A 24,475-nucleotide genomic window follows, 5' to 3' on the forward strand; every position below is an offset into this window, starting at 1 on the left:
CAGTAAAAAGCATTTATAGATTTGAACTTCTCCTCTATTGGACTGAAAATGCCATCTGTCATTATACTGAGTGGACTATATGATGAAAATAGAGGTTTTAATTAATTGTTCACATTTGAAATGAGTAATTGCAACTTTTTTTACAAGCTATATACTGTTTGATCAAAATGTTGATAATGAGGTGTGTCGAAAGAAGAAATGGGGGTGTATTTGCCCTCAGAATAAATCCATTGCAGTTTGACTGCCTGAGGCAGTGAGCTGGGAGCAGGTGGGCAGTTGCAGGTGGGCAGTGTGCGTGGGGAGCTGCCCTGTGGAGCCAGTGGATGATTCTCTCCTGGTCCCGTGCGCTGCCGTGGCGAAGGGAGCGTCGCCCCGCAGGTTCTGTGCCAGGCGGGTACCTGGAACTCCGCGTGCCTCCCCTGGCCCTCTCCTCGGCTCCGGGCCATTCCAAGGCAGCATCTGAAATACGGCCTTCTGTGAGGCTTGGCAGATTTCTCTCTGGTTTTGTTTATGCAGAATTTTTTAACTTTGTTGTTTTTAAGAGCATTTTTTAGATCGGTGTATTTTGCATGTTGGTTCGTTTCAGTTAACCTTTTAGTTTAAGTATGAATACAAATCCATGGCTTTCTGCTTTTAATTTTTTAATTTGGCTGAAGGAATGCTTTAAAACAAGTCTTTTTTTCTGTTTACCTTTGATTTTGCTAGCATTTCAGATGTTCCATGGCTGATCTTTTTATTTCCGTAGGAAACTTTAAGACAATAAAAAAGTAAATTAAGAGCCCTTAATGTATTTTTAGAGCCTTAATTATTTGAACATTATTTTGATAAGATCTGTGTATTGTCTAGTAGAAAAAAGATACTGTAAAATGGGATGGAGGCGTGTTGAATCTGTTATTGATGGTGATTGTGATGTAGCAGCAAAGCATGTGGGCAGTTAATTGATTAAAAATGTTCATTCCGTCTTCTGAAAATGTCACGTGGGATGTGGTTTTGCTATGGTGTTACCTCTTTTGGTATATATGAATAACATCTGTAAGTTATTTTGTCTGTTTTAGTATGACACACATAAACAGTGCACATAAACACTTACTTTTCTGGATTACTTAGGATAGAACATATTTGGGAAAAGGAAGAATAAATTCAGTATATATAATGCAGTTTCACATGTATTAGAGCTATCATAAAACCCCAGAATACTTTGAGTTTAAGGGACCTTAATGGTCATCTTATTGCAGCCACCCTGCTTTGGGCAGGGACACATTCCATGAGACCAGGTTGCTCAAATAGTTCTTTTGAGTCTTAGATTATTCTGGTATGTGGTAATGCTAAGGTACCTTAAAATGAGTTCATTTAGTTGCATGTCTCAAGAGCTTTTTTTAACCAAATGTGTTTTTTTTAAGTAATGTATATTACTTAAATAACCATAACTGCAAACTGAACAGAGTTGGTTAAAAGGGTAATATTCCTCAATTTCTTCCCTGAAATAAACCTGTAGAAAATACAGCTGTGGGAAACTCAGGCACATGTTACATTTTACATTAATAACTGTAAGCAGTTCCCTGGACATCTGTAGACAGCAAGACTAACTGCAGCACAGCTGTCTTTCTGTCTATTTTTAATTTAAAAAAATACATTCTGCATGTCCATCAGTATGAAAATTTGATGTTATTCTACTCCTAAAAAATTAGCCTATATTTTTGTAGAAATGGCCAAAAGCTGCTCTCAGTGGTATTTTGTGTCTCTCACTTCTACTTGGACAGATTCTGGTTTCTTCCTGTTTTTCCATTCTGCAAGAGCTTGAGCAATCTCATTGTGCTGAGCAGGTGTTTGAGGATTTGACTGGGACCTTCTCAAACTTGCCCCAAACACAGCTATAGAATCTCTGTGTAGTTTTGAGGATTAAAAGTGAAGTTCTTTGATGGCCTGTGCAATCAGTGACTGTGGAGTACTGAATTGGTGTTGGTAAAATGGTTGGTCATCTTCATCTGTAGCTTGGAAATCATCCTGGTTTGTCATATACTGAAATACTTCATGGTTGCATCACCTTGAAGTAAAGGAGTCCTTTGCAAATTGCAGTAATAGAGGGGATTTATAATATGGGAACTGCATCTGGTTTTCCCTGAAATCTCCATTTTCCCTGAAAAAAACTGTAGATTTAGAATTTTGAGCTACTACAGTTTACAACATGTAATTGAGGCTGGAACTTGTATTTGAGCAATGTAATAACAAAATTTTAAAAAACTCTAGATTAAATAGAAAAAGAAAAGTCTTTATATGAATTGGTGGAGTTCCATCTGTGTCAGAAGGAATGAGAGGTTGTTAACAGAATTGTGTCAGAATGATTCAGTGAGTCAGGTTCTGATAGAACACCTTATGTTCTCATGTGTCATAATACAGGCTTGGGAGTATTGGTGTATTTACTGAGATAAAACCAAGTTGTTATTTGAAGTTTTACTCCTGGTTTCTAGTGTAGGCAATCAGACAAAGTGGAAGTGTGAACACGTTAAGGTTACTTGCAGTACACAGCCTTATGGAAAGTGGAAAAACCTCTGAATTTCCATATAGATTAAAAACATTGGATTTGCTCAAGCTTTCGAGCATGGAGCATTGTTTACTTTGCTTCAGCCCGGTGTAAATGGGAGTGTGTGTATACACAGAATGTAAATGTAGTAAAGCCTTAGTGGAATTTCATAGAGGTGGCACACCCAGAACACTCCTTCATTCATTTCTGCCATCCTGGGAAGGCAGTATTTTGAGTATTTTGACTATTGTGATAACTTGCAAGGCACTTGGCAATCTGTTAGAACCTCCTGGGGGAATCTTCACAGCATCCTCTCTAGAATCCATCTCTGCTCCTGGAGACCCATCAGTCAAGCAGGTTGGCAGAGTCCTGGGCTGAACTCTTCCTGCTTGTTAATTGCATCTCAAGGCAAAACTGCAGGCTTTGGCTTTTGGGATTGTTTTTCTTCTGGTTATTGATGCTGTGGTTGCTGATTTCAAAGTTTGCCTCTTAATTTTGAAAGTTTAAGCAATATGAAAATCCAGGAAACTTGAAGTTTGTAGGATGTTTTTAAAGTTCTAAGAGTTCCTGTAAGAAGGGTGGCAAGAATCCTGAAGTATTAATTTTTAAACCTACATTGGGTTTAAACCATCTTTAGATTAAGATGGCTTTTCAGGCCATGTATTGCTGGGAGAGCCTGATCCTCACTGAATCTGCAGCACGTGTGCTGTTCAGGTAGAAGCTTGATTGAATTGTACTCTTTCCAAGTATGTGAGAAAGTACAGGATAGATTCCTTTCTCTCGTATAAAAATATGGAGTTTATTTGTTCCATTTAATTAGTTACAGTTATACAAAACATGATTGCATGATTTTTCATCTTTTTTTTTTTTGCTTTCTTCATTTAGAATTGCTGAACATGAATTATTGCCTTTCCCCCATAAGTGTGCTATTATGTATATATTAGACATATCACAGAATGTCTCTGGAGCAATGAAAATCTAGGTTTGGGCTCAGCTTCTTTGAATAAGACTTTTACTGCATCATATGTCTCTTGAAAAATTGTCATTATTAGTTACTTTGCCCCTTTTATGAATGAAAAGCTGGAGTAGTTACTGAACGTTAACTCTTCATTTTACTTATGAACTGGAAGTGAATTATCTTTAAGAACTTGTACTTAAACTTGTGTTTAAGTACACTTGTTATGTTTTATTTTAAAAATGTATACTTACTTGTTATTTTTAGAGCTTACAAGCAGAGCAGTCCTTTGATATTTTTTAGGTATGTTTTCCTGTAACAGACTGTCCTCGTTCTTGCAGTTCTACAGTTTGTTTCACCCCGTGCTTCAGAATCAAACTGCAGTCAGTTATAACAAGAACACCTAAAAATGGAGAAATTTTTTTTTATCAGCTAATGCAAGAAGAATTCTGGCGTTCAGCAGCCACAGTAAAAGTGGTTCAATGCAGATTTTGTTAATCTAAATGTCTAAAGTTTTGATTATTTATCACTGTTGTGCTGAGAAACAACTCTGTGGGGGAAAAGTATTCTTTCAGTGTGTGGAGCCTGTGCTTTTCTGACGCGGTGGGGACGCGCGGCTCTGCAGCGCTCGGGGCTCCGCGACCCGCCTCGCTCGCGTGTCGGGCGAGGGAGAGCTCGGTGCCTGCTCCCTGCACCCTGTAATGCTTCCTCTTCATGCCAACAGGAATTCCCGTTTTTCACCCTGACCACCTTCCCACCAGGCTTCCTGGTCCACGTCGGGGGCGTTGTCAGCGCGCGCTCCGTGAAGCTCCTGGATCGCATCCACAATCCCGGTAGGTCGGCACGGGAACATGGGAACACCTGCCTGGCACGGGAACATGGGAATAACCTGCCTGGCATGGACACACAGGCCTGCCTGGCACGGGAACACGGGAATACCTGCCTGGCAGGGGAATGGGGGCCTGGCAAGGGAACACCTGCCTGGCATGGGCTGCCCTCCAGCCTTGGTGACACCCTGGGGACAGACAGATCCATTGTGGCAGTGCACAGCCAAAGCAGTGCATTGCAGAGAGCCATTGGGGCTTGGGAAGTGACTTACTCAATGGTCGTGGTTTTAGTGAGCAACATTCCAGCGAGTTAAAGTGGTAATAAAATGCTTTGAATCAGTAACTTTGCACTGAAAACTAGCTTTGAATTATTGTGGGGTTAATTTTTTGCCGCTTTTTGTGGTTAAAACTTGATGCAAGTTTTTCCATTCAAACAAAAATGAGATTAAATGCTTGATCTTAACTATGAATGTTTTCCCATTTTCAGCTCCTTGAAATCTTAAAGGACTAATGGCTACAGCTCACAACATGGTTTTTAACCTTTACAGCTTTGTTTCTGTTCTTAGAAGCCTTTACTGAACAGTACTTGAAGATTTTTATTTATTATTTTCCTGGGAACCCCAGCACGAGAGCACGTGTGCTTTGCATGTCCTAGTTCCAATGTTAGAGCTGAGTGACTTTTGACTCTGAAGACTTGGTTGGTTTAGTTGCTGAAACCAGATGAGGAATGCTTTGCAAAAAGTTGGACTTGACAGTGCACTTAAAAATGCAGAGCAGAGTAAAAATAGCACCTGTAGTGATTTTGCATGCACTAGTCAGGAGTAATAAAAGGAAGTTTATGCAAATACATCCTTAAAAACAAGTACAAAAAACGGAATATTTTCCTTTTCTTCCTATGGCCCAAGGCAAGCAATTCTCCAGGCAGGTAGAGCAGATTGTTGCTGATCTAAAGGTTCAGTAAACTGGCAACATGAAATTAAATCCAAGACTTAATTTGCATTAGATCCTCCTACTTTTCGAGTATATTGGTACACAATGTTGCTCTTTTGTTTTCCTATTCTAAGGTCTGTTTATACAGTGAAGAGAAGATTAAAAGAAATGTCTAAGTATAATTAATATATGAGTCTTTCTTTGCCACAAAGTTATTTTAGGATTCTCTGTTTTCAACAGATTTCTGATACAGATCTCTTATGTGCAAAATTTACTGTGTGATGGATGTAAGACAATATAAAAAAAAAAGCAGTTCTGCTCAGAAATTTTAAAAACTAATTTCTTGCATTATGCCCTCCTTCCTTTTTACCAGCTGACTGGAAGCCCTGTAAGCCATAAGGCAAGAAGAGATGTGTGGGTGCAGAGCTGCAGTGTTTGTGAGACTTGCAGATTGCTCCTGACAAGTGAATGTAAAATGCACGATCCTTGGAACTCACATTGCAAAATAGTGGGAACAAAAGGGGGAATGAAAGCACGTGGCTGTGGGAGGGAAGGTGGAGGAGTAAAAAAAAATCTGATATAGTTATGATCGTGAAGCATTTGAGTCAAACAAGTCTGTAAAATATTAAAGGAAGGAAATAAACTGGGAGATTAATGAATCAGGAAAACGTGGAAGAGGAGAGAACATTTGCAGGTGGATTAAGAATGTGCCAGTAGGACAAAACTGCCAATTACTGTCCACTCAGTCACCTAGTGCCAGACTGCTGTAGCATGCTCCTCTTCCCCTTTCTATTTCAGCCTCTATTAACTCTGCTGTCTGTGTCTTTCCAGTTCCTGTGGAGTGGTCTTGTCAATTGTGTTCTTGTTGGTAGTTTTTTCACTATTCTGCTGCTATAACTGATCTACTAATTTGCTGTTTTGAACTCAGCCTTTGTCGGAATTATGGGTAACACAAGATCATACAAACTGCTAGACTGGAATAGTTTCAATTCAGGTATTTTATTAGTCATTCAGTACTACATATGCTGACAGAAATTATGGCAGCTCAGTGAAGTTATTAGAAATGCTCTAGGATATTTAGGTTAATGATTCAAATTTCAATATGTTTAATCATCAAATGCCTAAATGTCACGTTTTCATGTTGTTAAAGACTTTCTTTAAAATTACAAAACATTGTTTTAGTATAAAATAGTATTGCTAAGAATAATTTAATATCAATCTGGAAAGCTGAATGTTCAGATGTTTATTTAGTAGCCACTTTCAGCTCAGCATCCATGAAGGAAGTAATTTAGGCTAAGAGAATGGGTTCTTCCTTACACAGTTAGGATCATGTCAGGTGTTATTTTGTTTGTTTGGTTTGGGTTTTTTTTTATGTAATGGGTTTTCAGTGTTTATTTTGGCCTATTGGTTCAATTTGGGTCAAAACTAACTGTTGGTTAGTTTGTTGTTTTGCATGGGCTTGCACTTTGTTCAACAAAGGCTTTCCTCCTGTTAATTTCAGGAAATCAATGAATGTGTTTGTTCTTAATAGTAGCTCTAAAATAGAAGTTGTATTATAGATAATAATAGATATAAAAGTGATCCAAGAAAAAAAAGATTATCAGTTTCAAGAGAAGAGTAGTATGTAGCCTAGGATTTGTTGGTTCATAAATCTTGAATTGCAAAATGCAGCCAGTTACAGGACTTAAAACTTTTTAATCGCTTCATTACCCAGCTTGAAAAAAGCCCCAATATTCTTATTTTTATGCAGTCTTAGTAACCAAAGTGTGTAACTTCCTCATGCAGCTGTAGAAGGCATGGATGAGATGGTGCAGTCTAGGTGCAGCAAAGACTTCTCTCTGTCATGTTTTCCCTGTGGAAGGATAACATCTGTGCAAGAGAGGCAGGCATCACTTCCCTACATAGAGCATCCAAGCCAGTGGCCTTGTCAGACTTTGATGTTTGTAAAGCTGGCACCATAAAAAGGTACAAAGCTGACCTCTGAGGGCTTGCTTCCCCAGAAACCTTCCTTCTTGATAATTCACTCTTGCCATGCAGCTCTGTGTCGTGCTCTAAAACTCACTTTAAACGTGCAGTTGTTAAAAATCAGACACTTTTCATTCTGCAAATTGTTCAAAAATAGGGAGAGCTCAAAACTATTGGCTCATTTTTGCTGTCTCTTTTACAGTAAGCATCCTTTAATATTATGATTATGAGCTTTTCTGACTGTTGGTTTTCTGTGCTTGTTCTAAAGTGATAATCTTTTAAAATTAACTTTCAGTATGAAAAGACTATTATAAAATTCTCGGGTCTGTGACTGGTATGGCATAGTCTGATCCAAGGTGTTAAAAATGTGTCAAAATTTTTGTGTACTGTGTACGACCTTGAAAAGTTGGAATTCATTGTTGCTTTTCCAGTTTCTTTAGTAGGATGTTTTTATTGAAAGAATTGTATTAGAATAATGGAGTAAATGAGTTTATGTACAGACACTAAACATGCCTTGAACTAGACTAGAAAGTGATCCACAATGTCAAATTAGGAAGCAAAGCGCAAGTCAGGAATTCAGTTCTTGGTGGAATATCCATAACTGTTGTCTAAATTTTTTAGAGATTACAGGGAAATGAATGTGCATTTATGTGTATGTGAAACGTTTTCCCCAGATGTGCTTTTTACCTAGAGGTGTTGGTTGGAGTAGAGAGGTGTAAACCAAAGAGTAACTGTGGAGTTAATCCCTCCTGAGAGCTGGCTGTGTTCTGCAGCCTGGCTGGGTCAGTGGGTGTGCAGAGAGCTGGTTATCCCTGCTGCTTTGGCACTGAGCAGGATGCACTCCTGTCCCTGGCAGTGTGCGTGGGGCCTTTGCAGTGCTAGGTGTGCTGCTGGACACAGAACGTAATCACAACCATAAGTGGCCTAAAATTATCTTCCTTTTGGGAAACGTTCAGGCTTCATTTCAGCTTGCTTAGTAACTGTGTAGTGCAGAAGGATATTTCTTTTTTCTTTTTTCTTTTTTTTTGTCTTGCCAATGATTTAATTGTATGTGAGATATGACAGGAGCATCCAGTGATAGGGAAACATCAGAGATTTGAAGGTGCTTGAAAATCAGACGTGGAAGTAAAGACTGACTATTTCATGAATGGAAAAGAAGCTGCTTATATATCTGGGAACTGCATATAGTTCAATGAAGAATTGTTTAAATGTTTGTACAATACAAAAAGGTGGATATGAAGATGAATTTGCAAAATGAAAGTAGGGAGTCGAGCAAAAATTCATAGAAAAGAGGGCACATAATGCAGTGGAAGATAGCTTCTGGTGCTGTCTCTGGGAAAGAACAAACTCCAAGTATAAAAACGTGCAAGGAGTCCTCAATCCAGGAGGCTGACCTTTGTTAAAGGTTAAATACAGAGCACAAAGTTAGGCAGTGCAAGAACTTGCTGAGTAGAGGCTGCTTTTGCATATGGCTGTTTCACAGCACCAATATATCGTTTCTCACATAAATGAATTTTAAACTCCTCATTCAGGAAGCTGCTCCAGCAGTGCATTTTCAGCTCCAGCAGTCAGAAATATGGAAAGATAAAAGATTGATAAAAACTTCCTGAGCATCTCCTGAGCTCCCTGTGTGATATCCAGTCTCGTTGTTGGAGTGTGAAGTTCTCCAGAGTTAGTTTTGTATAGAGGAAGTGCAAGAGCAAAGCTTGGCAATGTTTTGTTTCTGTAACTGAATGTTTTTCTTCCACAGAAATACAGAGAATGTGCAAATGACATTTCAGGCTGCTTTCTGGGTGTAAGTGTGGCCCAGTTGTAGGAGCACAGTAGGAAATGTCAGAATGTGCCTGCTGGTGTCTGATGTGGTTATCCTTCAGATCAAGTAGTAAAAGCCCCAGCATTCTGAGGTTGACCTCTTGCCTTTTCTTGGGAAATTTCCAGGTTGGCTTCTTGCCCATCAGTGTGTGTTGAATGAAAATGGGAGGTTAAAGCAGTTGTCAGAGGTTTTTTCTGAAAAGAATGAGGCATGTGATAATAATTGACTCCAGTTTTCTGCAGCCTTTCCAGAGGAGTGAATGTTCCCAAGTCATTTCTGTGGTTAATGTGAATGGTGTTTGAATATGATTTCTGGAAGAATATACACCCTTATGGTAATGAAATCATTTACATTGGGACTGTGTTTTTGGGGGTTTTTTTTGAGAGTTCTAAGTAGGTATTTATGTAACTGAAGAAAGGGTGGTCACTGTCACTGAGCACAGAACAGTATTCACATGTTCTGCTAGAGATTCCTAAATAAACTTGGCATTTCAAATCCTTGTTTAGAATTCTTTGCCTACCAAAGTAATGCTATTTCATCTATTCAGTACTGCTTTAAAACTCTCCCTAAATTCTGGCTAATGGTGTGAAAGCCAATAGAAACTTTTCTTTGCACAAGTGCTCCAAAAAAGCCATTGCTTATTGCACAAGTACACTTTGGTTTTGAATTGATAGTACACAAGAGAGAGAACCTTGGTCTGGCAAAAATTGTGTTTTTGCACATAACTTGTCCTAATTTCAGAATACAGGGCTTGGCTAAAACTATTGTCTTCATAAAATTTCCTTCTCGGATTGCATTGAGTTTTTTCAGCCTTCTGGTATTTGCTTCTGTGGTTGCAAACATACAGTTGTAGAACTCTCAGCCTGGCTCAAGGTGTATTAGTGTAGAAGAAAACCAGAATGATTCTGGTTGAACCAGCACCTTCCTAACTGCTGCATAATTACATGGCCTTGTAAAATGTCTGCTGAGGTTTTGTAGGAAGAGGCACAGGTTCTAGCTGACTGTAGCAGGATTACAGGAAAAACTGATAGATGCTGATGGATAATGAATATGAGGCACAGGAGATTTGCTTTTTAAGTCTCCTTGCATCCAGAAGTTCAAAGAAGTGTCTTAAGACAGAATAAACAGTTGTGGGTGCACAGAAATAAGGAATGCAGAGGCTCTGCATTCCTGAGAAGTGCAGACAAGGAATAGGAAATTCAGAGGCAGTGCCATGTCATACCAGCTAATGCCATCCCCTTCCTGCAGCAATAAAATAGATAAAATGGGGTTTAGAAGGGCCTGCCTTGTTCCAGCATAGTGCCCCCAGCTCTGGGTAGCAGCCCCTTCCTGTAGTCATTTCAAGCTTTTCTTTGAAGATTGCTCCTGTTTTAAAATAGGTTGTACTTATTGTGCCAAGTGACAAAGCAACAGAGACACAAAATAGAGTAAGTAGTTTCTTTATTACCTGCTGAGTCACCTTCTAGGATGAGTGACTGAAATAATCACTAAAAGCTGAAGTAACAAAGGCACATATTGATGTATTGAAATGATTTTCCAGAGGCAAATTTATGTCCTATATTTAATGTTTTCTAATTTCTGGGCAGTATTTTTGAGCTTTTATAATCCTAAGTATGATGCAATTTAAGCCTTCATTTTTAAGTATTTTAATTTTTAATATATGCTTAATTTTTAATATATTCTGAATATTTTTTCTTCAAATGCCCTATATTTTGACATTATATTTTTCATTTTATTTAGGTTGTATCTCATGGTGGTTTCTTTTAGCTCTGCACTAAATTATTACTGCTGCTTTTACATCATTACAAGATTTTTAAAAATTTTTTTTAGATGATACTTTTTTCAGCTTGTGCTCTTCCTATCAGACTTTTATCTACAATTAAAAGAAAAAGTTACAGCCACTCTTGTGGCTGTATTAAACCATAAGGGGAACAACCCTTCTGCTTCTCCATCTTGGAGTGTATTTTGGGATTAAAGCTGCAACTCCTCAACAGTGAGCTGCCACTGAAGGAATGATACATGGATTTTCTGTGTGGTTTCTCTGAGACTCGCTGCTCATGCAGTGATGTGGCCTGACAGACGCAGAGGAACACTGCCTGCACATGAAAGGGTTTGGTTCCATCAGCCAGCCAACATCTCATCCTGTAAGTGCAGTTCAGTCTGAGTGTTCCTAGAATTGTCCCCCGAGGCACTGAGGAGTTCCTTCAGCTTTCTGCTCTCCTTTTGCCTGTTCAGCAGCGTGCCTTAGGAGCGAGGTGTGTGCTGCTGCTGCCTCCGTGGGGCACAGCGCTGCCTGGCAGTAACTTTGGGCAGGCTGGGTGTTTCACCTGGGGTTTAACTTTGTACACAGCAATGTGCCTGCTCCCTGTGGCTGTGGTTACACCGTTCCCTAGTTTAGGGTGTCCTAGTTTTCCTGTGATACATCCCTGCCATCTACTTCCTTCACTCACTGTAACAAAGTTCTCATTTGTGCATCTTTTAGTCTTACAGATGAATATAGGGAGTGGTGTTTCTAAACAAGGATGGAGGGGCTTGGAAACTTTTTTGAAAGTTTTAGGTTAATCTGGTGTAGCTTTAATTATTTGCTACCTGATTTTTGTGTTAATCGTTACGGACCAGAGGATTTATGTTTCTGTACAGTTATTTAGTTGTTAAATATTTTAGAAAACTGATAATGTCAGTGTTAATGGGATAACCAGAAGGGATTAAATAAAACTTCAAGGTCCAGGGAAGGTTGCTTATAAACCTAACAAAGGTGTCTGTTAAAAAACCCAACCAGCCAAGCCTACACAAAAATACCACACATCTTTTTGTATAAGCTGTTAGTAGGGTTTTAATTAAGAAGATATGAAAATAAGGGAATATTGAACGTGTGGATAATGGCTTTGCCTAGTGAAAGATTGAAAGATTGAATTTGAAAGAATATTGACTTCCATTGCCATTTTTGAAACAACAGAACAATGAGTCATTTATAGATCATGAAAATTTTCCTTGGATGATTGTCCTTCTGTCAAAGTATTGCCTTATACATGTAAATAGTTACTAAATGATGCAATGTAAAACTGGTTGAAATGAATCAGTCTGTACTTTGGAGTAATTTCCTCAGGTTGTCCAAGGATTCAGCTTTAAGGATACAGCAACTCTTGGGTATGAACTGTGTCACTAAGAGGCCATTCTCCTTAATCTGCCTCCAGTGTCAGAAAATCTATATGGACTATCAAAATGCAGCTTCTGGCCAAATCTTGAAAGAACCTGTACAAGTGACCCTTTAGCAAATAACTTGGGAAAGGTGTTGCTTCCTATGAATGAGGAAGTGACAGTGTCTAGGTGAAAGATTTATACAGGATATTGCCCCCTGGATAGTACAGTTCAGCCTTGTGTTCTAAAGGAGATGGGTCACTTGGTGGGGGATAGAGCTAACTCGAAGAACATTCCAGGTACAGAAGTGCTGTTTGTATCTTACAAAACTGCTGAATAAAATCAGTTTGAAAAGTTTCAGTTGGAGGAGGTTTGAGTTGGCATGATTTTTATAGAACACTGTACTTTTGACAGTATTGTTTCTCAAGTCCTCAACCATAGAAACAGTGTGCTTTGCTTCCACTTGGTTATAAATATCCTGCCAATTTGGAAACATTAATAAAGTAAGTTTAGTGTTAAGCCTTTGGTTTCCCACAGAGGGGACATAATTAGCAGTGGAATTTCCTGCAAACCTTTCTGCTTGAAGTTGTAGAGAACCCTTGGTCCAAACTACTCGGTACATTTGCTAGAAAAGCTTGTGACTGAGTGCTCTGTATGCTTGCCTTTTTGCTTCCACCTAGAATCCAGGGCCATTACTTTCTGTAACCATTTCAGTGAGCTGCCATAGTTTTCAGTCTGTACTGTCACCTGATCCAAGCATGCGCCAAAATACCCACCGTTTCTGGCTCCTGTCTGCTGAATCTGCTTTGCAAACCCTTAGTTCTTAAGCTTTTGCCTTAGCAAAACAACCAACAGGCACTCTCATGGAGTGTGCTGGACACATGCCATCCTGCTTCCCCAACTCCTCTAATTGTTTATGTAAATCCTTAGCTTTACTAAACTTGTAAATGCTACGACAGCATCCCCATGTGAAATCGTGTGGCTCATGTGTCAAAAAAGGCTGCTTGTGAAAATGTCAGAAGAATATGAATGCTACACATTGCACTGCATTCAGTGTTTTGTATCAACCTATTATTGCAATGTCATGGTGTTTGATTTTAATTGTAGACGATTATTTTGTGTTTTAATACGCAAAGGTAAGTTCATATATACTGTGAATTTACAGTATTTATATATAAAGATAATTGTTATTTTTTGGCCTCTTTCTGGACAAAAAAATAGTCAAATATCTTAAGCAGAGGTCACAGTCTTCTTTACAAACAATTTTTTCTGCATGACTCTTATAGAAATACTTGTTCATGTTCGATAAGAAATTGTTGGATTCTTTGAAAGATATTGGGCCTGATCCTGTTAACGCTGAAGACAACGGCTGGAAAATACTTCTTACCTCTCAAAAGAATGAAAATGATCCATTACATTTCTGTAGATAATAGTTTTGTTAGTGAGGATATTGAACAGATTCTTAGAATAAAGGGTTAAATATTGTTTTAGCAAGACACGGTGTTGAGCAACTTCACAACAGTATGTGTTTGCTGTAAATGGTAAGGTGTCCTTGTAGATGTTAGGTAAGAAAATTAAGTCTCAAGTTCAATAATTTAAACTACACATTTTTGTGGAGGAAAGCTAAATGTTTGCATAGAATTTGGGACCCGTCACTATTTCTACCTTTTATGTTCACTTTAAGGATCCCTGTTTCCTTTCAACATCTCATTCCATTTCAGTTTTCACTGTGGCTACATTCCTTTTCAATGTCATTCTTGTCTTTATCAATCTTACCTTTATTTCACAGCACTTTTTGTGTTCATCCTCAGTTACTTCACCTCTTGCTAACTCTCAAATCCTCATCATGACTTCACATTTTCTTGCACTTTGACATTGAAATGTCACTGGTGATAAGTAGAAGCAGTTTTTGCCAGATGGAACCAAAAGGTGTAAAAAGTTGTAGTTTTGGAAATTGGCGATTTTTGTCTAGAAAAACGGGTATTTTCTTCTTTGCAGGTGTTATTCTGTGGAGTACAAGAATTTGTGTGGCTCTTTAGTCAGTGTTTATAACCAGCTGCCTGTGATCCAGTCTCATTGAGCAGGTGTTTTTCTGCATGGTCAGAGAACCACTTCTGCTGCTTCTTAGACTTTTCATGAATAAGGAGAAGCACATTGCTTATCAGAACAGTCTCTGGCCCATGACTGGAGAGGAAAGGAGGATTTGCTGCCAAGATCCATGTCCATTTCACCAAAAAGTGTTAAAAAGAACTTTCACAGAATGTGCTTGTGGTCCCTCATCTTCCATGCACTCTGCATTTGTCAGGTGCAGCAGCCTGGCCTTACCATCCACTGCCAGAGATTGTCCCTCAGTCAGGCAGCCCTGCTGCTGTCACCTGCTGGCAGCAGAGGCAGCCTCTGTCCAGAGGGCTGCCTGCAAAGAGAAGGCATTTCCCACTTTTTGTGCCACAGGTGGTTCTGAGAGCTGAGCTGGGAGCTCCAGCCCTGCGTGTGATGGAGTATTTCTGTAGGAATCTCAGGAATTCCAAAGCTGAGACGAGCAGGTGCTCCAGGAATCTGAGTCAGGGTTGCTGAGTATCACCTTAAGCATTTCTTTCCCCAGTCACGGAGAGGATTTAAGCAGTGTTTTCACACTGAGAGTGAAGTGCAGCACCCCAAGAGCCTGCCAGTAGTGCACTGAAACCTGCTAAAGTGAACTTGGGGTACAGAACGATTGATACAGTTCTTAGAAATCCCTTGCTTTGTGTCCTGACCTGTATATTTTTGTTGGTTGCAGAGAACATTCCTAAGAACTCTCACTGTAAGGTTTTTTCTGTTCAGTGCTCATTTCTTAAAACAAAGGTTGAATAAACATTAGTCTGAGAATCCAGGCTGCTGCTGGTCAGTGCAGTGCTGTGAGTTACACAAGCACTGCCATCTAAAGTTAGGTATAATTGAATATACAGACCTCTGTGCTCTTCCTTTGAATTAGAAAATAATCATTAGTTTAGTTCAGAAAAATTAGAGCCTAGTTCTAAATGCAAAGTTGAGGTAAAGTCATGAATGAATGCATCTTACTTTACAATATTTCTTTTTCAGTAACTTTTAAATTATGTCTATATCTGCATCTTGCATTTTTGTTTGTCATGTTGTCAGAGAACCAAGTGTATGATAACATGGTTATCATACACTGTGTTGGTAAATATTCCTGGTAGTACAAAATTGGTTCCAAATAAATTCCAGTTTTTGACTTTGATATTTAAATTATGATTCAGCAAGGAGAACTCAGTAGCCAGAAGTTTGTATCTGTGCTAAGAAGTTAATTTCAGGGAAATTCCATGAGAATCTCTCTACTCAGAACCCTTGGTAATATCTGAGTGCTGATTGTTTGTTACTGGTTTTCCCTTTTTGTATCAACAATTAACACAGTTGCTAACTACATTCATTGAAACAGGTAAGTTTTCAGGCAAGAAACAGCTGAAAAATTCTAGTTGTATATTCAGTATTTGTTGGCTCCATATGTAAAAAGCTTTTAAGACAAGAGCTTTAGTTGTGGGAACTAATTGCTGAGCAGTTAAAAAATAAATGGACTGCATGAACTTATTCTAGCAGCACGCTCTTTTTGTATTTTTGTATCTTGTCTTTCAAGAAAGCAGGCAGGATACATTTAACATATAACCTTGAGGACAGTAAAGGTAATTGGAATCCATTCATGGGATGGAAGGAAGGTGCAGTTTCCAGGATACTGACTCAAAACAGCACTGACAGCACACATCCTGTATTTCTTCCCGTTGGATTTGTAGAAGTAGTTTCAAATCCGTATGGCTTCTCACAGCCAGAGCCACAGAGCTGTCTGTTTGATTAGTGATACGGTTTTGGGCAAACACTTTCACAATCTGGTTAGCAGAGAGAACTGCTCCCAGTAGGAAAACTTTCTGAGGTTATTTCAAAGACACCAAGTAAAATACTAGTTTACTACTAGAAATACAGTTTCATTACTGTTAGTTTTCCAGCATTACAGAGTATCTGTGATGCTTTGTTGCAGGTTACACACTGCTCTTGTGTTGGAAGCTGAGAGTGTGGTTTGGACTAAAACCTGGTAGAGACTGGAACAGTATCTACAGTATTTTAGTGTTATATGGACAAGGAGAAGAATGCAGTAATTTGTGAGAACCTGCTCTCTGAGGGAGAAACAAGATAATGAGTGAATAATAAGGGAGAAACAAGATAATTAGTGAACAAGTCCCATTAGTGTTTCCTTGAAGTGTGATAAATAGGAAGGAAAGAAGGTGTCCACATTGAAAGCACGTGCATATGCAAGCCTCAGCTTTTCAGGTTAACTGCATGAAGCTTTGTGTCGGCACAGCCCAGAGTAGTGAACTGATTTATACTTTGTCTTTCAGATGAACCGGAGACGCGGGATGCCTGGTGGGCAGAAATCAGACAAGAAATAAAATCCCATGCCAAGGCATTGGGTTGTCATGCTGTAGTGGGCTACAGTGAATCAACCAGCATTTGGTAAATCATGATGATTTGATTTTCAAAATGCCACAGAGAACGTATTTCATCATCAGTGTGTTAAAAGTTAACTATTCCAGTAGGACTGTTGGTACTGTCTGTTCTATAACTGCTTTACAGAGTTTAAGTGAGGTTATGAAATTTCATTGTTAGCTATTTTTATATATATTAGGTATTTTTTATATATTAGATCTGGGTTTTAGGTTTTTTCTAATGAATGTTACAATTTTTTCTTTTAAACTAAAACCTACAATTTGTTTTGTCGTAACAATATTAATTTATCCATGAAGTTTTCTAAACCTAATCTACCTACATACGACTGTTCCTAAAAGTATATGTATTGAAGTTCCATTATTGGATAACAACTGGCAGACCAGAACTTAAATGGAAAATTTCACATTTCAGGCCCAAAAAAAGCTTGCCCTGGAGCGAGGTGTGTCTGCTGATATTAAACAGAAAATTGCTCTGGTTCACTGTTTTGAATTGTGTTTGGGAAGTAGCAAGCAAATTCAAACATCTGAATTTATTTTCTTTTGAGTTGATTTTGCCTAAATATTTTAAGGTAAAAGGACTAAAAATTTGCTTTAAGGAGAGAAGTTGGAAAAGTTTTGCTTTACCATATTTTCCTCAATTACTCCATCACTGAGGGATGAACACACCAAAATGAAGCATTTATTCCTTTGCTTGTCAATCTTCTTATAAAAATCATGAGTAGTTTGTGTTAGTTTTTCTCCCCTAAGTATGGGGAAAGAATGTTTAGAGCACAGACAGGCAGTCAGGTATTGGGTTATTTGATGCTGGCATTTCTCCAAAGGAATTTAATGTGGTAGTGTTTGGTTATTGATAAAATATTTATTGGAGTTCCCGCACTTACTGCCAGTTCAGCTTTATTCCATGCTTAAAGCACAAGCCTGTGTGTGTAAGTACTGGTCTGCCAGACAGGTTGTGTATGAAAAATTATTTTGGAAAGAGAAACAACAAATTAAAGTAAGACACGTGTATCATTCTAGAAAATGAATGGGAAATATTTTCTCTACTTTTTTTTTAATATAGTATTTTATACTGAATACTAGAGGTTTGTTTCTTATTTAACAACTTGAGAATTATTAAAGCTCTGTGGTCGTCCTGAGAGCTTGAACTCAGCTAAATCCTAAATATGGCTGGTTACTTTACATGCAAAATGTACCATTTTTGTAATTCTTCCTAGTAAAATTTTACTGTTTTGACACTTTTTATCCTTCAAGAAGCACCCTTGTCAGTGTTAAGTTGTAACTTCATTTTGAAAATTGAATGTTAATAAGATCCTGGGGCTCCCACTTCCCTTTTACTTTGGTAAAAAATTGACTTGGTTTTTTTGTTGTTTAGATGGTTTGCTGTATTTCTTTGCATTGTTAGCCATGGAACTGAAAACCATACTTAAACCTGGTTAGCCTCTCTGTTGCTGTCTTATTTGCAACATGAAGCAAAGCTCTGAAAAGCCTTTCTGTTCAATCCTCCTTCACCTTGTACTTACGCAGTGGTTGTGGTTTAAATACCAGAAGAGGATTGTTTGTGAGTTTTAAAGGAGAAAATTGCACAAGTGCACAGAATTAGTGGTGATGCTGAACTTCATTGAGACTTGTAGTAGCCTTTTACTCTGATAATTTGATATAAAAGCAGCCACTAAGTAGTAGGAATTCACTCTGTTGTTGTTCTTTTCTCTTATAGTGAAGAGGTCTGTATTTTGTCCGCATCTGGCACAGCAGCTGTACTGAACCCTAGGTTCCTTCAGGATGGCACCATGGAAGGCTGTTTGGAACAAAGGTTGTCATGGCAGCCTGGCTTCTTTTCCATAGGGTCAGAGAAGGGAGAGGTTGATTTTTTTCCTCAGAGCCAAGATAGTTCTTCTCTATTAGGGTAGGTTACAGTGTTACAGTGCAGGATGCGGGACCAACCACTTTACTGCTTTTCACTAACAACAACCACCACAGGAGTAATGGAGCTCTGCACCCATTAGATACTCTGTTTTTATTTCTAACAGTCTCAATAAGGTAACACGTTTGACTACTAACACAGATCATAACTCAGTTTTTTCCTTCGCTGCTCTTCAGGTCTCTTTTCTCAGTTTTGTATCACACCGTAAGAAATGACAGATGTTTGATAACTTACACAAGCCAGAAGTGGCTGTGTCTGTAATGTGTGTATATCTGCTCCATTAAATACTATTTCTGTGTGGGAGATAAAGTAGCTTGATTATGAAACAAATACAATGCCTGATTTTTCCAAAATAGGTATGTGTTGAAATTGATGAGCAAAATCATGAAACTGAAGGCCAAACATGAAGTTTTCCTTTGTTTCTGCTCTTGCAAATAAAATTTGAAGAATGAGTATTGCCACAAAGTTATTTTTGGGGAAAAAAGATTAATTAATGCTTATTGATAATTTATTATGTATTCTTCAGGATAGTAATCAAATATTTCAAGGAATAATTATAAGTGTAAGCAAGGCTATTTATTACACTTTAGCACTTGCATTGCTTTTTCCGTAATAAACCAGTCAGCATGGTTTATTTAGAATTTATTATTCTTTTACTTTGTCAGCAGAAGACCATTGTCTTCTGGTGTAGATAGAGTTTTAAAATTTGTAGCCAGAACTAAAATACTTGGTTTTGTAGTCACTATATGATGGAGAGAAAGAAATACCATATTCATAATATAAAGAGAATAATACCTTTTTCAAAATATGTGTTTTGGTGCTACTAAGAGTCTTGGCATGGATTGGAAATGCCAGAGGGAGGTAAAACAGGTAAACAGACAAAGCTCATGCTTAACTCAAGATCTGTTTGTCATAGTGTTATGATAACTAGTGTTCCAAATCTGACAGACTTGCTCAAGCACCTCTTCCAAGTCACTGAAGAAGAATTGTTGATGTGAAAGAGAATCCATTTGCAGTGATGCAGTTTGTCATAGTGTTATGATAACTAGTGTTCCAAATCTGACAGACTTGCTCAAGCACCTCTTCCAAGTCACTGAAGAAGAATTGTTGATGTGAATTTGCAGTGATGCAATTGGCCTGTGCTTTCCCTGTTCATATTTTTATAGTGGTCATTCCTGGGTATTCCTCATGGGGGGAGAGACTGTGTTATAAGGAAATAATTAATTTTACCTGATACCTTATTGTGCTGCTCCTCAGAAAGATGATTGATTTGTTGTTTGTATTCTGCTCTTATGGGGTTTTGGACACAATGAGAAAAAGGGAATTTTTGGTGTGTTTGTTACAGCAAATTCCTTGTACAACTGTTGTATCATGGATTATATTTGGAAGTTACACTGCTTAAAGCCAGTTCAGTGATGTTACAGGTTTTTATGAACTGCTGGTCACTGAATGTCCTTTTTCTCAATCCCTGCATAAGAAGTTTCAATTCAAGTTTTATTGATAGCATTTCAGCAAGTAATGTGCAACCTTTCCTTCTTGTGGTTGGTGTGTTGTAATACTTGTCACGCTGGTGTAGTGGAGCAGAGTTCAGTTGTGGTGTGTGATTTAAGCAGGTCTCTGTAGGTGTTTATACACGCGTGCGCTTACTGAGCGTGGCTACCAGGATGCAGATGTTTTAAGTATTCTCTCCATAATGTATTTTTAGGATTGAAGAAGCTTCACCACCAGGTTGTGGATTTTGCCATATCCCATATGATGAATTGAACATGCCATTTCCTGCTCACCTCACTTACTGTTACAACTGCAGGAAGCAAAAAGTTCCCGATGTCCTTTTCACCACAATTGACCTTCCTGTAGAGGCCATAGTTGTTGGGAAGGGATGTCTTATTCAAGCCAGGTATCTGTCAAAATACTTCCTTAGTCTAGTAAGGTTTGGGAGGCCTTTGAAAGAATTCCTGTTGCTAAAATTTGATGTAAAATTTGATGGGTAATGCTTGAGCTGTGAGGGCACTTGGGTTTGGTTTGGTTTGGGGATTTTTTTCTCCCTTCCAATGTGTGTCTTGAAAAACAGTATTCATAGGAATTTTGAAAGTTCTACCACTAGAAATTACAGCAGTAATTTTCTTACTTGTGCCTGAAATGTTTGGGGCTTGCAGCAAGAGAAACAGATGTTTGCACTGGGGGTCTTACTAGAAGAAAAGCTGAAAGCAGAAGTTTCCAGATGGCACTGCCTCAAGGAGTTCTTGTAAAGAACTGGCATTTTATTGTACTATTGCAGCAATCTAGAAGAATGAAAAGAAGCTGTGTTAGGTTATACAGTGAGGAAAAAGAGCTGCAGATGCCCTGTGGTCCCTTTGAGCCTCCCCAGGTCCACTGGAGCTCTCTGTGCTGCTTGTGTTGCCAGGTTGTGCCGTCTGAAGAAGAAAGCTCAGGCTGAAGCAAATGCAACCTCCATCAGTAACCTGCTGCCCTTCATGGAGTACGAAGTGCACACACAGCTGATGAACAAGCTCAAGCTGAGGGGAATGAATGCCCTCTTTGGGCTGAGAATTCAGATCACTGTGGGGGAAAACATGCTGATGGGCTTGGCAGTAAGTACTGTTGGAACCCTGGGGTGGTTCTGCTTTCTTACAGTGTGTTTTCAGGAAGACATGCAAGTCTTGTGGGGTTCAGAGTCATCAGACATTAAAACATCATTTTAAAACCCAGCATCTTAATTATTGTAAAATCAGGACAGACTGATCAGGACAGCAGAAGAAGATTCAGATCTCTTGAAAATGGTAAAAGACAAGATTAAAAAGGGGAATGAGAGGAAGAGAAACTTCAAACAGTTAATTGGCACATAGTGTAGAAAAATGATGGTATTCTTTAAAAGTCCTGTCAAAGGGATCCCCGTCCTTCAAATTGAGCTGCAGTTCTGTGATGAATAAAGTCAATTAAGCCTGTCAGTAAATATTTTGGTTATTTGGCAATAAGGGGAAGTTCAGTTGCCTTTTTTTGATGGAACTGAAGAAATAAATTATAGATTTGACAAAGTCAGGAGATGTTCATTAACAATATGTTCTAACCCCATTCTTTCATGCTGGATTAGAATAGTGAAATATGCTGCTTCTTCCTGCATCAGGGGATGCTTGGGTAATTCTGGCTGGCATCTTTTGTCTTTCATGACCTGTTTCCTGTAAATAGAAATAGGATTGTCACAACCTCACTGATGCTGTAAATGGTTTGGCCAAATTTTAGATCTTCAAAAACTCAAAAACACGATTTGTTTATGAAAAACATACTGGGGCAGGGGCTTTAGTTTTTAGAATTTCTAGGCAAGTTTTAGAGTTCCACCATGAAAAATGGAAAAGAGGGAGTTTTCTAAAAGAATAGTGAAGTTTTTACATAAGTGAACGGAAGAGAGAGATCCATTTGCTTATTTGCAAGAGATGCTGCTGTAATTTGCATGTTACAATGCTGTTTTAGCAGTAGCTTTATGGAAAGCTTTATATGAAAATATTAGGAATTCATACTTGTCTTTTTCTTTGTGACTTCTAAAAAGTCTGCTACAGGTGTGTATTTAGCAGCTTTGCCAACACCTGGAGGCATTCAGATTGCTGGGAAGACTCCAAATGATGGCACCTATGAGCAGCACATATCCCATATGCAAAAGAAAATAAATGATACGATAGCAAAGAACAAGGAACTCTATGAGATTAATCCTCCAGTAAGTAAATCTTTTATTCTTAAAAAATGAAGCATTCTGATTCAAATATATGCACTGTATATCCATTTTTTTCTTACTGAGTCATTCAGAACGTAAGTTTATTTACTAAGAGAGATACAGACTTCTTTCACTGGATTTTGGAAGCTGCTGGAATTTTCAGATCCCTTTGCCACATAGCCAAATCACTGTGGTATTATTTAGATACATTTCTCAGTAGAATGATTTTCAGAATGAGCTGATTCTTAGAATTGTTAATAACTTGTGTAGAGTTGAATGTTTTTTAACCTGGGCAGAACATCTCTTAATTCTTGGATTCTTTTTAGGAGTTACCTGAAGAAATTATTGGGTCTCCCATTCCAGAGCCAAGACAGCGTTCCAGGCTGCTGAGATCTCAGTCAGAAAGCTCTGATGAAGTTACAGAGCTTGACCTTTCACATGGGAAGAAGGATGCTTTTGTCTTGGAGGTGATAAACATTTTCACTACTCATGTTCATACTTTCCTTGCCCTGAAATCTGTATTAAAGTTTTCTTGGCTATCTCCAAGAACAGTTCTTAAATTGTGTATGATTTTTGCCCTTTTGTATCAATAGAAAAAGTGAAGCATTAGATTTTGCTTTGTCTCTTGTCCTTACTCTGTTTGCTTAGAGCACAGCTCTGTCTACAGAATATCTGAAAAAAGATTGCCCTGCTTTTCATGAATATGTAGCAGTCTCTAGATTAACAATTAAGAGCTGTTAAAAAATGTCCTTCTGCTTGCTTCAAGCAGCAGATCAGACTAACCAAAAACTCAAGATCTGTTTTTATAAACACTGAGGTTCTGTGTTGCCACACTTTATATTTAGCAAATAAAAAGATTGTATTTTCTTCCTGTTTCAAAGCTCTTACCATTGTAGATGAACATTCACAATTATTGGTTTCCAGAATGGATTGTATTCAAAGCATTTGAAAAACTGCATGTGCCAAGAGAGCACATAAAAGATTTCCTGAATTTCAGCTATTGCTTCTCACAGTTTAAGAATTCACAACTTGTGACAATACCTTCCAGTTCTTTCTACAGCTGCAGCCTGAAAGAGCAACACCTGCAGATCAATAAAGGGCATAGATGTGTGTTACTCTCTGTTCACTAAAATTCAAAGACATGATTGAACATTGTCTGTGTTGAAGGCTGGGGTTTTGATCACCCTGTAGATACAGACAGTACAAACACCTATCACTGACTAAAAACCACTTCAAAATGCAGCCTGTAATTGCAGCCTAAGGCACATCTGAGGCTTTGTTCATCTTCAAATCACCATCTTCATAGAAAATAATCTGGAAGAAAGGTTGTACATGGGAAGAATGAGGGAGCACTATAACAGGGGTTTGTTTGAAAACAGAAGTATGGAAGGAGAGTGAAAAAATAACAGGTTGGGACAGTTTGGGATAATAAATTTAGATTGGTTGGTGCTTTTGCAATAAGGATTGAATATCTTTGTAAAAAATTGAGGATTTTTGTAAGGCATTTATAGAAAAAATACTTTTTATCTGTGGAGTCATTTACTACTGTCTTATTTGAGAAGTTTGGTTTATGATTAACTGGATATCAGAAACAATGTTCCAGAAAATTTAGTTAAACTCCTGACAAAACTTTCAAGAGTAAAATCATTGTTCCCTGGAGCTATATAGGAAAAAGTAGTAAAAATTGCATTGTGATGAGGATGTGCTGAAAGAGGCTGAGAAGGCAGTTATGAGAGGTAAAGCTATCTGCGTTGGTTTTGTTTAGTTTTTGGGTTGTTTTTTGAAGGAAAAGAAAGACAACCCCTTTTACATGGAGAGGGAGAAGAAGACACATTACTTGACAGAAAACCCTTCAATACTGGAGTTAAATTATAAACCATTCCTAAAACACTTGATAAGAGTGTTGGGAGATAGAGGTGAGTGTGGGTCTCCTGCAGGTCAGTAGGACAGGATGAATGTAAAGACACAGCAGAAGTATTTACAGCAGGAAGCAGGGCTCTCGGTCTGATCTCAAAGAAGAGTGTTAAAGGTTGAATGGAATGCAGGTTATTTGATTTCTTTTGGAAACTTCTTGCTGGCACAGCAACATGATTTTCTCAATTGTTCCCCTTTTGCAGATTGATGACACAGATGCAATGGAAGATGTGCACTCCTTACTGACAGATGTTCCACCACCCTCTGGTATAGTTACAACCATACTTCCCTAATT

The 24,475-nt window shown here is 38.4% G+C and overlaps 1 protein-coding gene across 9 annotated transcripts in view; it reads left to right on the forward strand.

The window, feature by feature from the left end:
* Positions 1 to 24,475, forward strand: part of C2CD5 (C2 calcium dependent domain containing 5) — a 57,961-nt gene that overhangs the window by 20,888 nt on the left and 12,598 nt on the right. For 5 of the 9 annotated variants that reach the window (XM_041484390.1, XM_041484386.1, XM_041484388.1 and 2 more), the window contains 8 exons: positions 4,201 to 4,309; positions 16,532 to 16,646; positions 18,354 to 18,449; positions 20,266 to 20,457; positions 20,965 to 21,151; positions 22,105 to 22,269; positions 22,593 to 22,733; positions 24,384 to 24,447. In XM_041484390.1, coding sequence (XP_041340324.1) covers positions 4,201 to 4,309; positions 16,532 to 16,646; positions 18,354 to 18,449; positions 20,266 to 20,457; positions 20,965 to 21,151; positions 22,105 to 22,269; positions 22,593 to 22,733; positions 24,384 to 24,447 — 1,069 coding nt within the window. Of the gene's footprint in view, positions 1 to 4,200; positions 4,310 to 16,531; positions 16,647 to 18,353; positions 18,543 to 20,265; positions 20,458 to 20,964; positions 21,152 to 22,104; positions 22,270 to 22,592; positions 22,734 to 24,383; positions 24,448 to 24,475 lie in introns of all 9 variants that reach the window. The other 4 variants (XM_041484385.1, XM_041484382.1, XM_041484381.1 and 1 more) reach the window with 3 other exon arrangements.

Source organism: Pyrgilauda ruficollis, unplaced genomic scaffold (genome assembly GCF_017590135.1).
Source record: "Pyrgilauda ruficollis isolate IOZ18807 unplaced genomic scaffold, ASM1759013v1 scaffold66, whole genome shotgun sequence".
Taxonomy (NCBI): domain Eukaryota; kingdom Metazoa; phylum Chordata; class Aves; order Passeriformes; family Passeridae; genus Pyrgilauda; species Pyrgilauda ruficollis.